This window comes from Accipiter gentilis, chromosome 12 (assembly GCF_929443795.1).
Source record: "Accipiter gentilis chromosome 12, bAccGen1.1, whole genome shotgun sequence".
Taxonomy (NCBI): Eukaryota; Metazoa; Chordata; class Aves; order Accipitriformes; family Accipitridae; genus Astur; species Astur gentilis.
In genome coordinates, this window is record NC_064891.1 from 13,154,457 (window position 1) to 13,168,167 (window position 13,711).

Here is a 13,711-nt window from a genome sequence, read left to right on the forward strand (position 1 = left end):
AAAAAAAAAAAGAAAAGGCGTTTTTAAGTGTAACTTTCCATCGAATTATCACTTACGCTGAGGCGCGTTTTACACACGCCAGGGGCAAGGCGGGGGCCGCCTCACACCCCAAAGGCGGGAAACCGGCCTTCCCCCCTCGCCTCTCCCGGGGAGCTGGAACAAGGCGCCGCCAGCTCCTGCTCCCGACCGCTAGGAAACTGTGAGCAGTCGTACCCGGCGCCCAGCCGCCGGGAGGAAGCGGCGGAGGCAACGGCGACCACGGCCCCGCCGGCCGGTGCTTCCCCGTGCCCCGCTCACCCGCTGCGTGCCCCTTGCCGCAAGTGGGTCGGGGCGCGGCTGCGGCCGGCGGAGCCTATGCCGGCCCGTGACTCCTCTCGCCGCTCCCAGTTGCCGCTTTGCTCCGGTGGGTGGCACGGGAAACCGACCAGACAGCGTGGGGTGGGGGCCGATCGGCGGCCGCTGCTGCGCCAAGGAGGAGGCTGGCGTTCTCCCTCGGCCGCGCCGTTAGCGAGGCTCTCGGCGGAGACATCTCCCTCCGTTTTTTCTCCTCGACAAAATGGAGGGGCCGGCTGGAGACGTCACCGCCTCTAACATGCTGGGGGTGGGGGGGAGCGGCAGCTGAGGGACGGCTTTGCGCTTCGGCCGTTGGAGCCCACCCCTCAGGGCGGAGAGGGGGCAGCTGCCCTGCGGCCCCCGCGCCTCCTCCCTCTATTTACCTCAGGCGAGCTCCACCTGCCTGTCGGGTGTAAACCTTGCGGCACCGCCCGGGTAGTCGAGCCCGGCAGGTGTGGTTTTTCTGACAGCACAGGGAGAGGAGAGCGGGTACTAAAGCCTTCTGCTCCAGCGGTAGCTCCTCCTGGGGGGTTTGTCTTCTTGGAGCCGGGGACAAGACGAAGTGTAGAGGGGCATCACGCGTGGGGAAAAGGGGGTTAACTAACTGGAGAAGGGGCTTCGAACCTTGCGGTGCCGGCTGGGGAAGGGGAGGGATGGGAAGGACGCTGTGTCTCGGTTCTTTTGCTCCGGTGTGTGGGGAAACGGCTTAACTAAGAAAAACGGAGAAAACATCTCGTAACTTTACTGTTAAACTTATTTAGGTTGATCCAAAATGACTAGCAGCAGCAGCTGGTGTCAGAGTGCTGGAATACCCCCCTCTGACTCCATGCAAAAGCCGACTTCGCCAGCTCGGGCTCCTAGGCAGCCACCTTCAGAGGTGCTTTCTCAGTCTGTAAGGCCAAAATTTCCACCTTCTGAGAGGTGCGCTGTACCAAACGTGATGAAAAATCCAGGTATACTTCTCTGTTTGTATACCAAGATTAGCTATAAAAATACACTGTTGATGTCAGTGAGTAACTTTGTGATTTTTCTCTTTTTTGAAAGGTTGCAACCCTATGCTGCTTTTTCTTACTGTTGTACTTTCTTAAGTGACTTCTTTAGCATCTGCTCGACCTTGTTCCTCTCTTTCCTATGTCCTTTACTGGAAGTTTGTTAGAGTAAGAGATTTGTTGTAGGGTGGGCTATATAGTCTGCTGCGTTTCATAATTATAAATTCCAAGTTACACATTAAAAGTGCGGTAGAGGTTGCCAAAATATAGAATGTGTACTGTTTCATGAATTTTCGTAGAAGAAATTTTAACTGCGGTTCCAGATGTCCTGGGATGTTTTTTGAGTTCTGTCTTGCCAAATAGTTGTATTGAGGTGAAGTCACCTATTTATCAACTTAGCTTACTTTAGTTCTTCTTGGCTGGGAGATACTTGTGCCTGGGTATATGGCAACCTGTCCATCCTAGAGTTGATACAGGGAAAAAGATTTCATTTTTTTTCTCTCAAAGCTAACAGAAGTAGATGCTGCAGGAAATGTTAATTGGTTGTTCTATAGGAGATCTCCAAGTCAAAGACAACTGTCCAGATATAGTGTGCTCCTTGAAAGAGTTTGTATTTTGAATGAAACTCAGAAGTGTGGGTTTGCCTCAGGACTACTCCTCAGAATTTATAGAAGTCTTTTATGACTTGACTAACTTGCTTCAGATTGCCCTCTGAAGAGCCTAAAGGCTCTGTGGTAGGACAGATGAAATATCCACCCACCTGCTCTCCTGGTTCCCAGTGTGGTTAATCATGGGTGTGGGGAGGACCTGGAGGGTCAGGGTGGGTGTGTAGTGCAGCTCTCCCCATGTTCTGTCCTGGCCACTTCAGGTAGAGGCGCTGTCTCTGTATTTGGCAGCTCTTTGTGGGTGGGTTTCTTTTTCTTTAAATGAGTTATCTGCTTTTTGAATAATGTGTGTGGTTGCCTGAACTTTTTATAGTGTTTTACGACAGGGTGTTCACTGCTTCATAGTTTTGTGTGAAAAAACCACATGCTCCATTGTTTTTAATCTGCCATCAGCAACTTTCAGTTGATGGCTGGTTTGCAGGGAAGGGGGAATATGTGTTGGATTTACATGTAATGTCTGTCTTTATTCAGAGGTTAATGGATTTAGTACTCAATGCTTTGATGCTTTTAAAAGAGGAGGTACACACTGTTTCAGAATTGCTGGTGTTGTTAATGTAGGATTCAGTACAAAGCCAATACTGTTCTAGAGCAAATGTTTTGCTTTTTGTTCTTCTAAGAAGCATCGAAAAAGCATTTATTGTAAAAAGATTTAAACTGTCAGTGTGATCAGTTCTTTTCCTAATTTTGATTGAGAACCTTTTCTTTTGAAAGCAGCCCATCCACCGCCACTATCAGCACTTCCTCCAAAGAAAGACCTAGAGGAGTTTATTGCAAGATATAAACAGGCAGTAATAAACCCAGTATCTGCTTTGCATCAGTTTGCACAAATGCACCATTTACAACTTGAATTGAAAGAAACTAGTGTGGCAGGTAAATACTTCTTCTTTTCTTAAGTAAAATAATATTTGCTTGTTCTTGAGATGATCTGGCGTTCTGCAGTTAGTATTGATGGCACTAATACAGATGGGGGTTTTTGTTTGTTTGTTTGTTTTTAACTGTTGGTTGTACTACCCTACACATATGTTGGTTTTTGGCTGCCCTTGTTATTGTCCACGCAGCTGTGTCTCATAATTAATTACTACAGAATTTGATCAGATGAGTTGTATAAAATTCTGGCTGCTACCAGAACTTTGTGAAAAGTGCATAAAGTGAAAGCTGCTACAATTCTTCCGGAAGTGAAAGGTTTGATTTGTGTTTGCTAAAATTGTCTTTTTGTCTTGTACTTGTCCTTGGAATGAATATAAGCACATAAAGCTATGGATAAAAGTACCTTAAAATAATTTCACTAATTGTGTCTGGATTTTTTTTTTTTCTTCTTTAAAGGCAATATCATAAGGCCTTATTTTGCCTTTTGTGCTGTGGTAGATGGTGTTTGCTACAAGACTGGACTGGGAAAAAACAAGAAGGAATCTAGATTAAATGCAGCTAAACTGGCTCTTGATGAGCTACTTAACTTGGAGTATACAGGGGTGAAGGCTTCTGAAAAGTCAGGTAAATATTCTGGCAACACATATTTAGAATTTGAAAAGCTTGGCTTAAAGGTTTCCTATGCAAAATCTCAGTGTAGTTTTATTAAATGCTTCCGTATCAGGGCCTCTGTCGATTTTCTTGAATCCTTTGGACAGAGCAAGCTGGTTTTTTCCTTTGTCTTTTGAGTATGAGGATTTGCATCAGTTTGTAGCCCAGAGTGGAGATTACTGAAGGAATTAATGTATTTGTTGCTGTTGCACTTGAATTGCTACTCACTAGGTAACAGCAACATGAAGCTGATCCTAAGTGGTTTTGAATTCTTATGATTAAAAGGCTTCAACACTGAGTTACTACTTTCAAAAGAATTTAGTTACCATAACGTTTATCTTCTTTTAAGGGTTGCTGTCTAAATAGTTCTATGCTTACAAGGACTTCAAAGTCAGAGAAAAAAATTCTTAGATAATTAGAAACTTTAACTTGATGGAAATAGTGTGAGATCCATGCTTTGAAACTTGGAATGTCCATCCCAGTTTGAAATTTTGTTAAATTCTTAGATCCTCTCTATACTCCTGCTGAGCCCCAAACTCCAGCAAACTGTGTTCGCGCCTCAAGGATCTGTTTTGGTAAGGAGTAGTCTTGTTTTTCTCTATAGATTCCAATTAGCCAGCAAATGCTTGCCTTTTTTTTTTTTTTTTTTAATTTGCCTTTTTTTTTGTTAATTCTTCTTTTAATACATTCAGTGATCTCTATGAAGTTGCTGTTAATTTAAACCTCTTTGAATAACGCTGTAAGAATTAGTGTCACTAAAATAGGAGATTGACCATTGGTTCTACAAATGGACACAACTTCAGTAAATTGCTTGAATTTAAGTGGTGAACTGGTGACAGAAATAGAAACAGTATTTCTGTCCTTACTTGAAACACTGTGTGGAGTAGTTGATCAAACTTGATCCATACCCCTGATTTATTGTCATGAATAATAAAAGCATAAATTGTTCGGGTGTACTTGTCCTTTATTTATTCATGTTCGTCTTAATAATCTTCAGAATCCCAGAAGCATGTGTTGATAGGGCTTTCAGCACATGTTTACAGTTATAATTTGTCAAGTGGTTGATCATGTCTGTTCTCCCTCCCCCGCAAATTTGTGTCTTGCTGGTGTTTATTGTTTTATTTAGAAAGAGGACAGCTTATATATCAAAAGCTTTCACAAACACTTGGAGAAGTATTTAACAAGCTGATTACCACACATCCTGAGTACCAAAGTTGTGGCAGTTCACTGGCTGCCTTCATCATTGAAAAAGGCAAGTCTGTTTTGATCGTGAGTATTGGGGAGTGGAAAATGTAGGCTGTTTGTATTGCCAGACACCCTTGATTAATGCATTTCTGATCCTTAATAAATGTAAAGGGTGGGTCTCCTTCTTTGAAATACTCTGTTCTGATGGCTCTGTCACATGCATAATTATGCTACAGTCATGCAACTATTCAAGACCTACATAAGCATTTCCTTGTGCTGTCTCAAAGAGGAGTAAGGCTGTATGTATAGACCAGTATGGGCCAGAGCAGGTGGATATGCCCTGAAGGAAGCTGCAGCCTGTGGAGAACCCACACAGGAGCAGGCTTCTGGCAGGAGCTGTGGAAAGGAGCCCACACTGGAGCAGGTTTTCTAGCAGGACCTGTGGCCCCGTGGGGGACCCACGCAGGAGTGGTCTGTGCCTGAAGGACTGCAGCCAGTGGAAGGACCCACGCTGGAGTGGTTCTTGAACTGCAGCTGGTGGGAAGGACTGTATCCAGTCTGAGGGAGCCCGTGTTGGAGCAGGGAAGGAGTGGCAGAGACCAAGTGTCAGGAACTGATGCTTCCCCATACCCCTGCACCACTCGGGTCGGGAGGAGAGGAGGTAGAAGAGCCAGGAGTGAAGTTGAGCCAAGGAGGAGGGGTTAGGGGGAAGGTGTTTTTAGTTTTGGTTTTGTTTCTCACTATCCTGCTCTAATTGGTGATAAATTAATCTTCCCCATGTTGAGTCTGTTTTGCATGTGATGGTAAATGGCAAGCCATCTCCCTGTCCTTGCCTTGACCTACGAGCTTTTTCATTTTGTTTTTTCATAGAATCATGGAATTGTTTAGGTTGGAAAAGAGCTTTAAGATCATAGACTCCAACCTGCTGGGGGACAGGGGCTGTGAGAGAGCAGCTTGGTGGCACCTGGCAGCCAGACAAGGCTATCCCACCACAATGATGTAAAAATAAATGTTTTTTCTTTTTAGGTGGACAGCATGAAGTTGTAGCTCTAGGAACAGGAGAATATAATTACAGTCAGTGCTTTCAACCTTGTGGAAGAGTGTTGCATGACAGCCATGCCATTGTTATTGCAAGGCGTTCTCTACTCAGGTGAGAATGTGTGTACAAATGGTTATCAGTTCTCTTGCAGCCAGTTCTTCTCAGTTTTAGTTTTGCAAATGTAAATATAAGTGCACTTGCATTTTATAGTTAGTACCTTCTGGATTGTTTTCAAATTGTGAATTAAATGTGAATGTCCATGTATTTGTAAACAAAGTAGTGCTTTTCACATGTACTGTTACTTAATGCTTTCTTTTAGATATTTTTATAGACATCTTTTGCTCTTCTACAATGAAAATCCAGCAAGGACAGGGAAATCCATATTTTGCACAGCACCAGGCTCAAAGCTGCTTACCCTAAAGCAAAATACCACTATCTTTCTCTACATGAATCAGCTTCCAAAAGGAACTGCTCAGTTAAAATCACAGATGTAAGTTGTGGTGGAAGATTAATTTGTTTGCAGTGACAAACACGTTGTCACGTTGTTGTGAGTGTGGGAAAATATGTATTATGCATTGTTACACTTTTGTAAGGTGGGAGGAGCTATTCTGAATTTTTTTCATGTTTTGGAAGCTTTAATGTACAGGGTGGTAGTGATAAGTGTATGAGATACAGCTCAACATGATGATAAACTTTTATGTGGGTTATAGCTTCAGGATGATGCTTTGTTTATTATGGATGCCCACTTACTTGTTAACCCCCCCTCCCAAGATACTATTAAAATACTAAGAAATGATTAATTTAATCACTGAGCAGGTGGATGTGGTGACTTCATGTCATCCTTTGCACCATAGGAGTAGAGTATAAAAAGCCTTGAATTGAAACAATAGGCTCCTACTCTGGTTTGTAGAAAAAAGGTAATGAGAGAAACTTGATGGGACAAATACAGTCTTATGCTTATCTTTACACTTGTAACTTCTGTTAAATTTCTGAAAGTGGTTTTGGTTTTTTTAATAGTTTTGACATTTAAAAGCAGCAGTCGCTGGTTTACCAGGTTATTATGAACAGCGTTGTTTTGTGTCCCTTCTAGTGGTGCAGTGGAATAACATCCCTGAAAGTTGTACAGTCATAAGTTTTTCCATATATACAAGACAGCTAGTGGCTTCCATACTGTATTTGCGGTGTTGGGAAGGCAGGCTTGTGAACTGGAAGTCACAGCCAATTCATTGCAAGTAGTGCTGACTGGGGGAGTCCCTCCTGTTAGAATTGCAGGAGGTTTTAGATTACTTTCAGTGTCACAGCCTGCTTTTACAAGGAAATGGTTGATGAGAGTGGGTGCAGTTTGTAAGCTACTCTATAAAGTTGATGGATCACAGATTCAGTGCTTTTTCTCTGTTTTTTTGTCCATTCTGGTGTGTGCTTTCTTGAGACGAACTCTGGGAAGTATTTTTCTTCTAACACACCAGATTTGCTTATGTATAGAATTATTTAAAGATAGTTTTTAGAAGGGAGCTACTTTCAAGTAATCCATTGAGTAGCAAAATGTGGCCACTTATTAACAGGTGGTAGTATGTTACTTAACCCAAAATTAAATGGGTGCTTTATAATAATGTAATAAAGCAAAATCACCTTTGATCATAGCGTTACAAGTTACGTTATTGTTGGGGAGAGTTAGCTCAAAACTTCAAGCTTTGACTTCTTATCCCTCTTTAGTTAAGGGGGAAACCATTTTGCTTCAGAACAGTCACTGTTTTGTCTCCCTGATGTGTTGGCATCTATTAGTTTTAAATATTTTGAAGAATTGCAATGTAAGTTATGTTTTAACGGAGATTACCGACCTTACAGCTGCTTTTTTACAAGATGAACAGCCTCCAAGGAACTTCTGTCATAGTGTAAGTAGACACAAAGCGATTGCTTGTTTGCAGCGTATGCTGATCTTTTTTAATGTTAGCACAACTGATGGCTAAGCAGCTGAATGTGGTGTTTCCAAAATTTAGAAATATTGAACGTACTGCAAGGCCCGGATCTGTTGATACTGTTTTCTGAGAAACTGGTTTAGATACCACTTTACGATAACCTCTGATTAGAGTACTTTCTCACTGAAATTCATTTTCTTGTCTTACTTTAGACATCTCAATCCACAATCTATATCTGCTTATGAAATTAATGAAGAACTGAGTCTCCATGTTGCTATAGAAGGCAAGATTTACCTAACTGTTTGTTGTCCACCTAAAACTGTTAGAGTAAGCAGTATGTCTGCTAGTGACAAATTAACAAAGTGGGAAGTTGTTGGTATTCAGGGAGCGTTGCTGAGTCACTTCATCGAACCAGTGTATATAAACAGTATTCTTGTAGGTAAGCTTAATGCAAATTTCAGTAGGTTTTTTGTATGTTTTCATGTTCCAGTTTGATTACATTTTATAAAACATGAACTAAACCAAGATGGTTCTTTAAAGAATTACAGTACTTTTCTGAAAAGGTACTAAGTATGTATATTTTTTTTTCACTCATCTTTGAAATATCCTGATGTAAAACTCAGTTATGCTCACTCTTTTGTCATTGTGGGCTTGTTTTAGCTTGCCAGATTGTCGTTCCTTTACTATGTATTAAGAGTAACAGAAGATATTCACCATTGTTTTATAACAAATTGTATTTTAGATATTGAGAAAGCATCGTGACAAATTCTGTGTCTGTTAACTGTTCAGTCAAATAATGGTGACTTTAAGGTGACAATGTTAGTCACTTAACTGTAGAATGGAGCAGTGGTGGAAAAACTGCCAGTATTTAACTGAAAATGCTCAATTTCACCCTGGGTTATCTTACGAGCTCTATGGGAAAAGTCTTTGTTAGGTTTTGTTTGTGTCTGTGCTCTGCGCTGCCCTTCCCCCTTCATATTGGTTCATGCAGATAGGCATTTTATTGAGGAATAGGGATTACCAAGGTGATAGTGAATTCCTACGATTTTGTGGCAGTCAGAAAGAGCATACTATTATTGGAACTCATTTCAGTAGCTTTTATTTACGTGGTGAAATTAAATTAAAGGTTTTCAGGTGTTTTCTTCCTCTCAGTATTTGTATTATGAGACTTAGTACACAGGTGCCTGAGTTCCCCAGATATTGAAGATGACCTAGCTTTTCCTTTTCTAACACAGAACAAGGTTTTTGAAGTGCTCCAAAAGATCTTGCAAGAGTTGGTGAATGCCTGCCAGTACCTTCTGAGGAAATCTGGGCACTTTAAAAGCGACAGAAAAATTTCTAATGTGCTCACTTAAATGGTATTCAAAGTAAATGTAATCTATAATGTATTGCCCTTTTATTTAATAGAAATTCTATGGCCATTCCTTGAGATACTATGGACCAAAGTATGTTTGTTTAGTAGGCAGTCAGAAATACTGTCGGATGTGGAGTAATATGAGAAAACTCTGTAGTGTGTTTTCAAATCTAGAACATCAAAGTTTGTGTTGCAGCTTTTATTTTAATGGTGTGTTCTGCAAGGAATGTAAAGAGTTGATGAAGAATAATTATTCCAGAAAGGAGGTATCCAATGAAAATAATGATGCCTCTGGAGAAGAAATTGTGAAATCATTTTTATTTTGTGAACTGAATTTTGAACTGATTTTTCCAAATATCAGTTTTGTGTAGAAAAATGATTATAATGTAGACTAGTGGAAACATCCGCCTTCTTAGCTGCTTTTAGTTTTTCTTTTTTAGTTTGATGTACTTTATATGTGACTGATTTTTTTGTTTTGTTTAATAGGAAATGGAAATTGCAAGGATACAAGAGGGCTAGAAATAGCTATAAAACAGCGTGTTGATGATGCACTTACATCAAAGCTTCCCATGCCTTACCTGGTCAACAGATCTCATATTTATTTGGTGAATGCTGCACACTCAATTCAAACAGACTTTCAACAGAGGTCTCTTAGTTTGAATTGGTCATTGTCAGACACATCACTGGAGGTTGTGGATGGGTTAAGTGGAAAAACCACTGAAAGGTTAGAATTTTTTTTCATTATGTTGGAAATCATGGTTAGCCCTATCGTTCTGTGCTGATTCATTGGATTATTAATTTTTTAAGCTATGCATGGAGGCCACAGCATTACCCAAATGAGAGAGATTCTCTTCTGTGTCAGGTGAATGCATCCTGTGATTAGATGTAGCTTTAGAGATCTTGTAACTTTACAGTGAGGTGCTAAGATGTGAAATTAACAGTTCTTTGAATTGAGATGTCTTTCTTCCATTTTCTGTTGTAGTGGGTGTTTTAAATGCATAAAACCAATTGGCAGGTAAATAGTTCATATAAATTCCAGTTTGAAAACATTTTTGGTTTACTTGTTTAAATTCTCACAGCTGCTGATTTGCATTAACTTTGCTCATTGGAAGTGGAAGTAGGATCATATGATCATATTGACAAATCATTAGAGGGGAAAAAAAATCCTGTAATGATAAAAGCAAAATACCTGCAGTGTATTTGTTACTGAGTTTTATTATTCTTTTTTCATTTTGACTGCAGTTCGCCATTCAAAAGTGGCACATACATGGCAAGTCGCCTTTGCAAGGCAGCGATGTTCAGTCGTTTCAGATTGCTTGCTAAGGAAGCAGAACGGAGTGATTTGCTTCAAGTTGCAACGTACCATGAAGCTAAGGTAAGCTGGTACAGAATGGGAGAGTTTTAGTAAGGAGTCTTATTATGGCTACTCTCTAAGCTGGTTTGATAGCCAGGGGGGTCTTTCTGTTTTGCTCAAGACTTCACCTGAAAAGCTGGATCTGTTATTGCCTCTAATCTTTGTCTGAGAATGGTCTGAAATTTTTCAAGCAAAATTAATCTACTGAATAAATCTTAAAGCATTCTCTATGAAAATCTGCCATGTTTTGTCTTGGCACATGGAGGTTGCTGGCCATTTTTCTCACATGAGATAGTTTCATATTAAAAAGATTGGGAGCTTTTTGTCCATTAGTTCATTTCCAATCTCACTTTTTATATTTGCTTCATACATCCCTGTTTTGGCACCAGTTGAGGAGGGGGAGTGATAGAACGGCTTTGGTGGACACCTGGCATCCAGCCAGGGTGAACCCACCACGGTCTTTTTGATGGAGAATGCGGGCAATGTAAGGAATTCAAGATAAGGATAGTAATTGAGAGAGGTAATGGGCAAAACATGGACTGAATGCAGCTAGAGAGTTAAGAGCTGCATGACAAGTAGGGAATTTTTATTGTTGTAATTGTGGTGAAGGGATGAGGGGTGGATTGTGTGTAAATTGTCCACTTTTTGCCAGTTTTGTGATGATATTATTTTGATTTCCCTGTGGGGAATTCTTTTTTGTTGATATGAGTGAAGATTTGGTGTGAGGAATGTAGATTTTAATGATGGTTCTTAAAAATGTGATGCACAGAGATGAGGGGTGGAATATATTGGCTTTGTATGGCAAGGTTTTGGTAGCAGGGGGGGTTGGACGGACCCGCCGCTGGCCAAGGCCGAGCCAATCAGCGATAGTGGTAACGCCTCTGTGATAACATTTTTAAGAACGGAAAAAAAGTTGGGACAGACAGAAACGGCAGCTGGAGAGAGGAGTGAGAACATACAAGAGAAACAAGCCTGCGGACACCAAGGGCAGTGCAGAAGGAGGGGAGGAGATGCTCCAGGCACCAGAGCAGAGATTCCCCTGCAGCCTGTGGGGAAGACCATGGTGAGGCAGGCTGTTCCCCTGCAGCCCAGGGAGGTCCATGGTGGAGCAGATCTCCACCTGCAGCCCAGGGAGGACCCCACACTGGAGCAGGTGGATGCCCGAAGGAGGCTGTGACCCCGTGGGAAGCCCACACTGGAGCAGGCTCCTGACAGGACCTGCGGATCTGTGGAGAGAAGAGCCCATGGTGGAGCAGGTTTGCTGGCAGGATTTGTGACCCCACGGGGGACCCATGCTGGAGCAGTGTGCTCCTGAAGGACTGCATGCCGTGGAAAGGACCCATGCTGGAGCAGTTCGTGAAGAACTGCAGCTCGTGGAGAAGTTCATGGAGGACTGTCTCCCGTGGGTGGGACACCACGCTGGAGCAGGGGAAGAGTGTGATGAGTCCTGCCCCTGAGGATGATGAAGCGGCAGAAAATAACGTGTGACCATAAACCCCATTCCCTGTCCCCTGGCACCGCTGAGGGGGTTGGTAGAGAATCTGGGAGTGAAGTTGTGCCCGGGAAGAAGTGAGGGGTGGAGGGAAGGTGTTCTGAGATTTGGTTTTATTTCTCATTACCCTACTCTGGTTGATTTGTAATAAATTGAGTTAATTTTCCCCAAGCTGAGTCTGTTTTGCCTGTGAGGGTAATTGGTGAATGATCTCTCCTGTCCTTATCTCAACCCACAAGCCCTTTGTTGTATTTTTCTCTCCCCTGTCCAGCTGAGGAGGGAGAGTGATAGAACGTTGGTGGGCACCGGGCATCCAGCCAGGGTCAACCCACCACACGTGTAGATATTTTTCTACCACAGTGTAGTCTTGTGGGAGGATTCTTATGTCATAGAGGAATAGGAAAGTAGGAATCGTTCATCAGATGACAGCATTAGGTCTCAGGCTTTCCTCTGTGGTATAAAAATACAGAGAAATTATTTAAAGGAGCTGCTGTGATTCCTGATCGCTTTAACCACAGTTCACTCACTTCTGTCCATACTTGGAAATATGTAGGCTCATCTTACTTCTCTGTACTCTTCCAGGTTTTTCCTCTCCTTGGTTCAGGAGATACTTATTTCCAAAATTGTTACATGAAACTTAAGCTTTTATAAAGTACATGTCTTTTTTGTTCCCCTGTCAGAACATGCATTTTTTAAATGATTCAAAAACTACTTTGAAATAGGATGGCTTGCTAATTGACTGTTGAACCAGTAACACTGTTCACCATGTATTTAGATTTGCATTGGATGATATTGAATGTTTCTTTTCAGTGTAAAGATATTACTGGAACTGAAAAGATGCCGAAAAAAATAATGTTTAGCAGAACAATTCTGTCATCCCAATAAATGCCCAAATACATAAAAACAATATGTTTTGAGAGTCTGTAACACTTTCTCTTACTGTCAGCAACTGAGGGAACTGTAAGATTTGTAGGTATTGTTTTCTACAAGGTTTGTGCTTGTGCATGTTATATGCTGGTGGTGAAGAACAGAGATCTCTGTAACCATAATTCTTGAGATCTTTCAAGATCTTTCTTCTTTTTTTTCAGATTCAATCTGAATTGTACCAAGAAGCTAAAAATTTGCTGCAAAGCTACTTAGAGCAACATAGTTATGGATCCTGGATTGTGAAGTCTCCACATATCGAACAATTCAGTGACTGACTGTGAGGTGGTTTGTATGTGAAGTCAGTGTGGATGATTTCTTTCAGTAAGATGTAATTCTGCTTAATAAATTGTTTAACTGTAGGGTTCATGTTTGCAGCAAGAAAATCGTTCCAGAGCTGCTTCTTGTCAATTGAAATGCAGTTGTTAAACCATGTGTAACAGTTTAGTCTTTTCCAAAAGTTGGTGTTTTATCATGGGTAGGAGTATCTAACAGCTTTGCAAATCTGTTGTTTTGCCCCTCAATGCCACCTCATTTCTGCTTCCTCACTCCACCCCCCGCCCCGCCATGGAGTTATTAACATGGTTTTTTCCTGTTTAGTTTCAGGATTGCTGTGTATTGATTTCTTCTTTTTTCCCTGCTTTCTTCATAACTGTCTTTAAGAAAAGGAAAAAAAAACCCAACCACCAAAACAGTAAAAGTTGGGATTTCTTTAAAAAAAAAAGTATTACAATGTGAGAACCACTTTCAGAAACAAAAATTGGCAATCTATGCTTTATCTGTAGGCATCCTTTGCTAGTCATTTTAAGACTTATTTAGCATGGGTTTGCCAAGTAGCTTGTAGTTTACTGTATATTGTTTGTGGTAGAAGTGTTAAAAAATAATCTCTGTACTTCCACATGTAAAAGTTTGAATTGCCGAGCTGTTACTCAACTGTTTTGT

General features: G+C 41.4%; 1 protein-coding gene across 1 annotated transcript; it reads left to right on the forward strand.

The window, feature by feature from the left end:
* The first annotated feature begins 1,105 nt into the window (after positions 1-1,105).
* Positions 1,106-13,047, forward strand: ADAD1 (adenosine deaminase domain containing 1). The gene is made up of 11 exons (XM_049815038.1): positions 1,106-1,286; positions 2,681-2,857; positions 3,311-3,478; positions 4,012-4,080; positions 4,632-4,757; positions 5,717-5,840; positions 6,049-6,219; positions 7,858-8,084; positions 9,486-9,723; positions 10,242-10,374; positions 12,934-13,047. The coding sequence occupies exons 1-11, from the start codon at positions 1,106-1,108 to the stop codon at positions 13,045-13,047; spliced, it is 1,728 nt and encodes a 575-aa protein (XP_049670995.1).
* The last annotated feature ends 664 nt before the right edge of the window (positions 13,048-13,711 follow it).

What these genes read in the sequence shown, in the direction of transcription:
- ADAD1 (XM_049815038.1), top strand. Translation starts at nt 1,106, where the DNA reads ATGACTAGCAGCAGCAGCTGGTGTCAGAGTGCTGGAATACCCCCCTCT. An exon ending in AAACGTGATGAAAAATCCAG is followed by an intron (nt 1,287 to 2,680) that starts GTATACTTCTCT and finishes ATTTTGATTGAG; the next exon opens with AACCTTTTCTTTTGAAAGCA. An exon ending in GAAGGCTTCTGAAAAGTCAG is followed by an intron (nt 3,479 to 4,011) that starts GTAAATATTCTG and finishes TTAAATTCTTAG; the next exon opens with ATCCTCTCTATACTCCTGCT.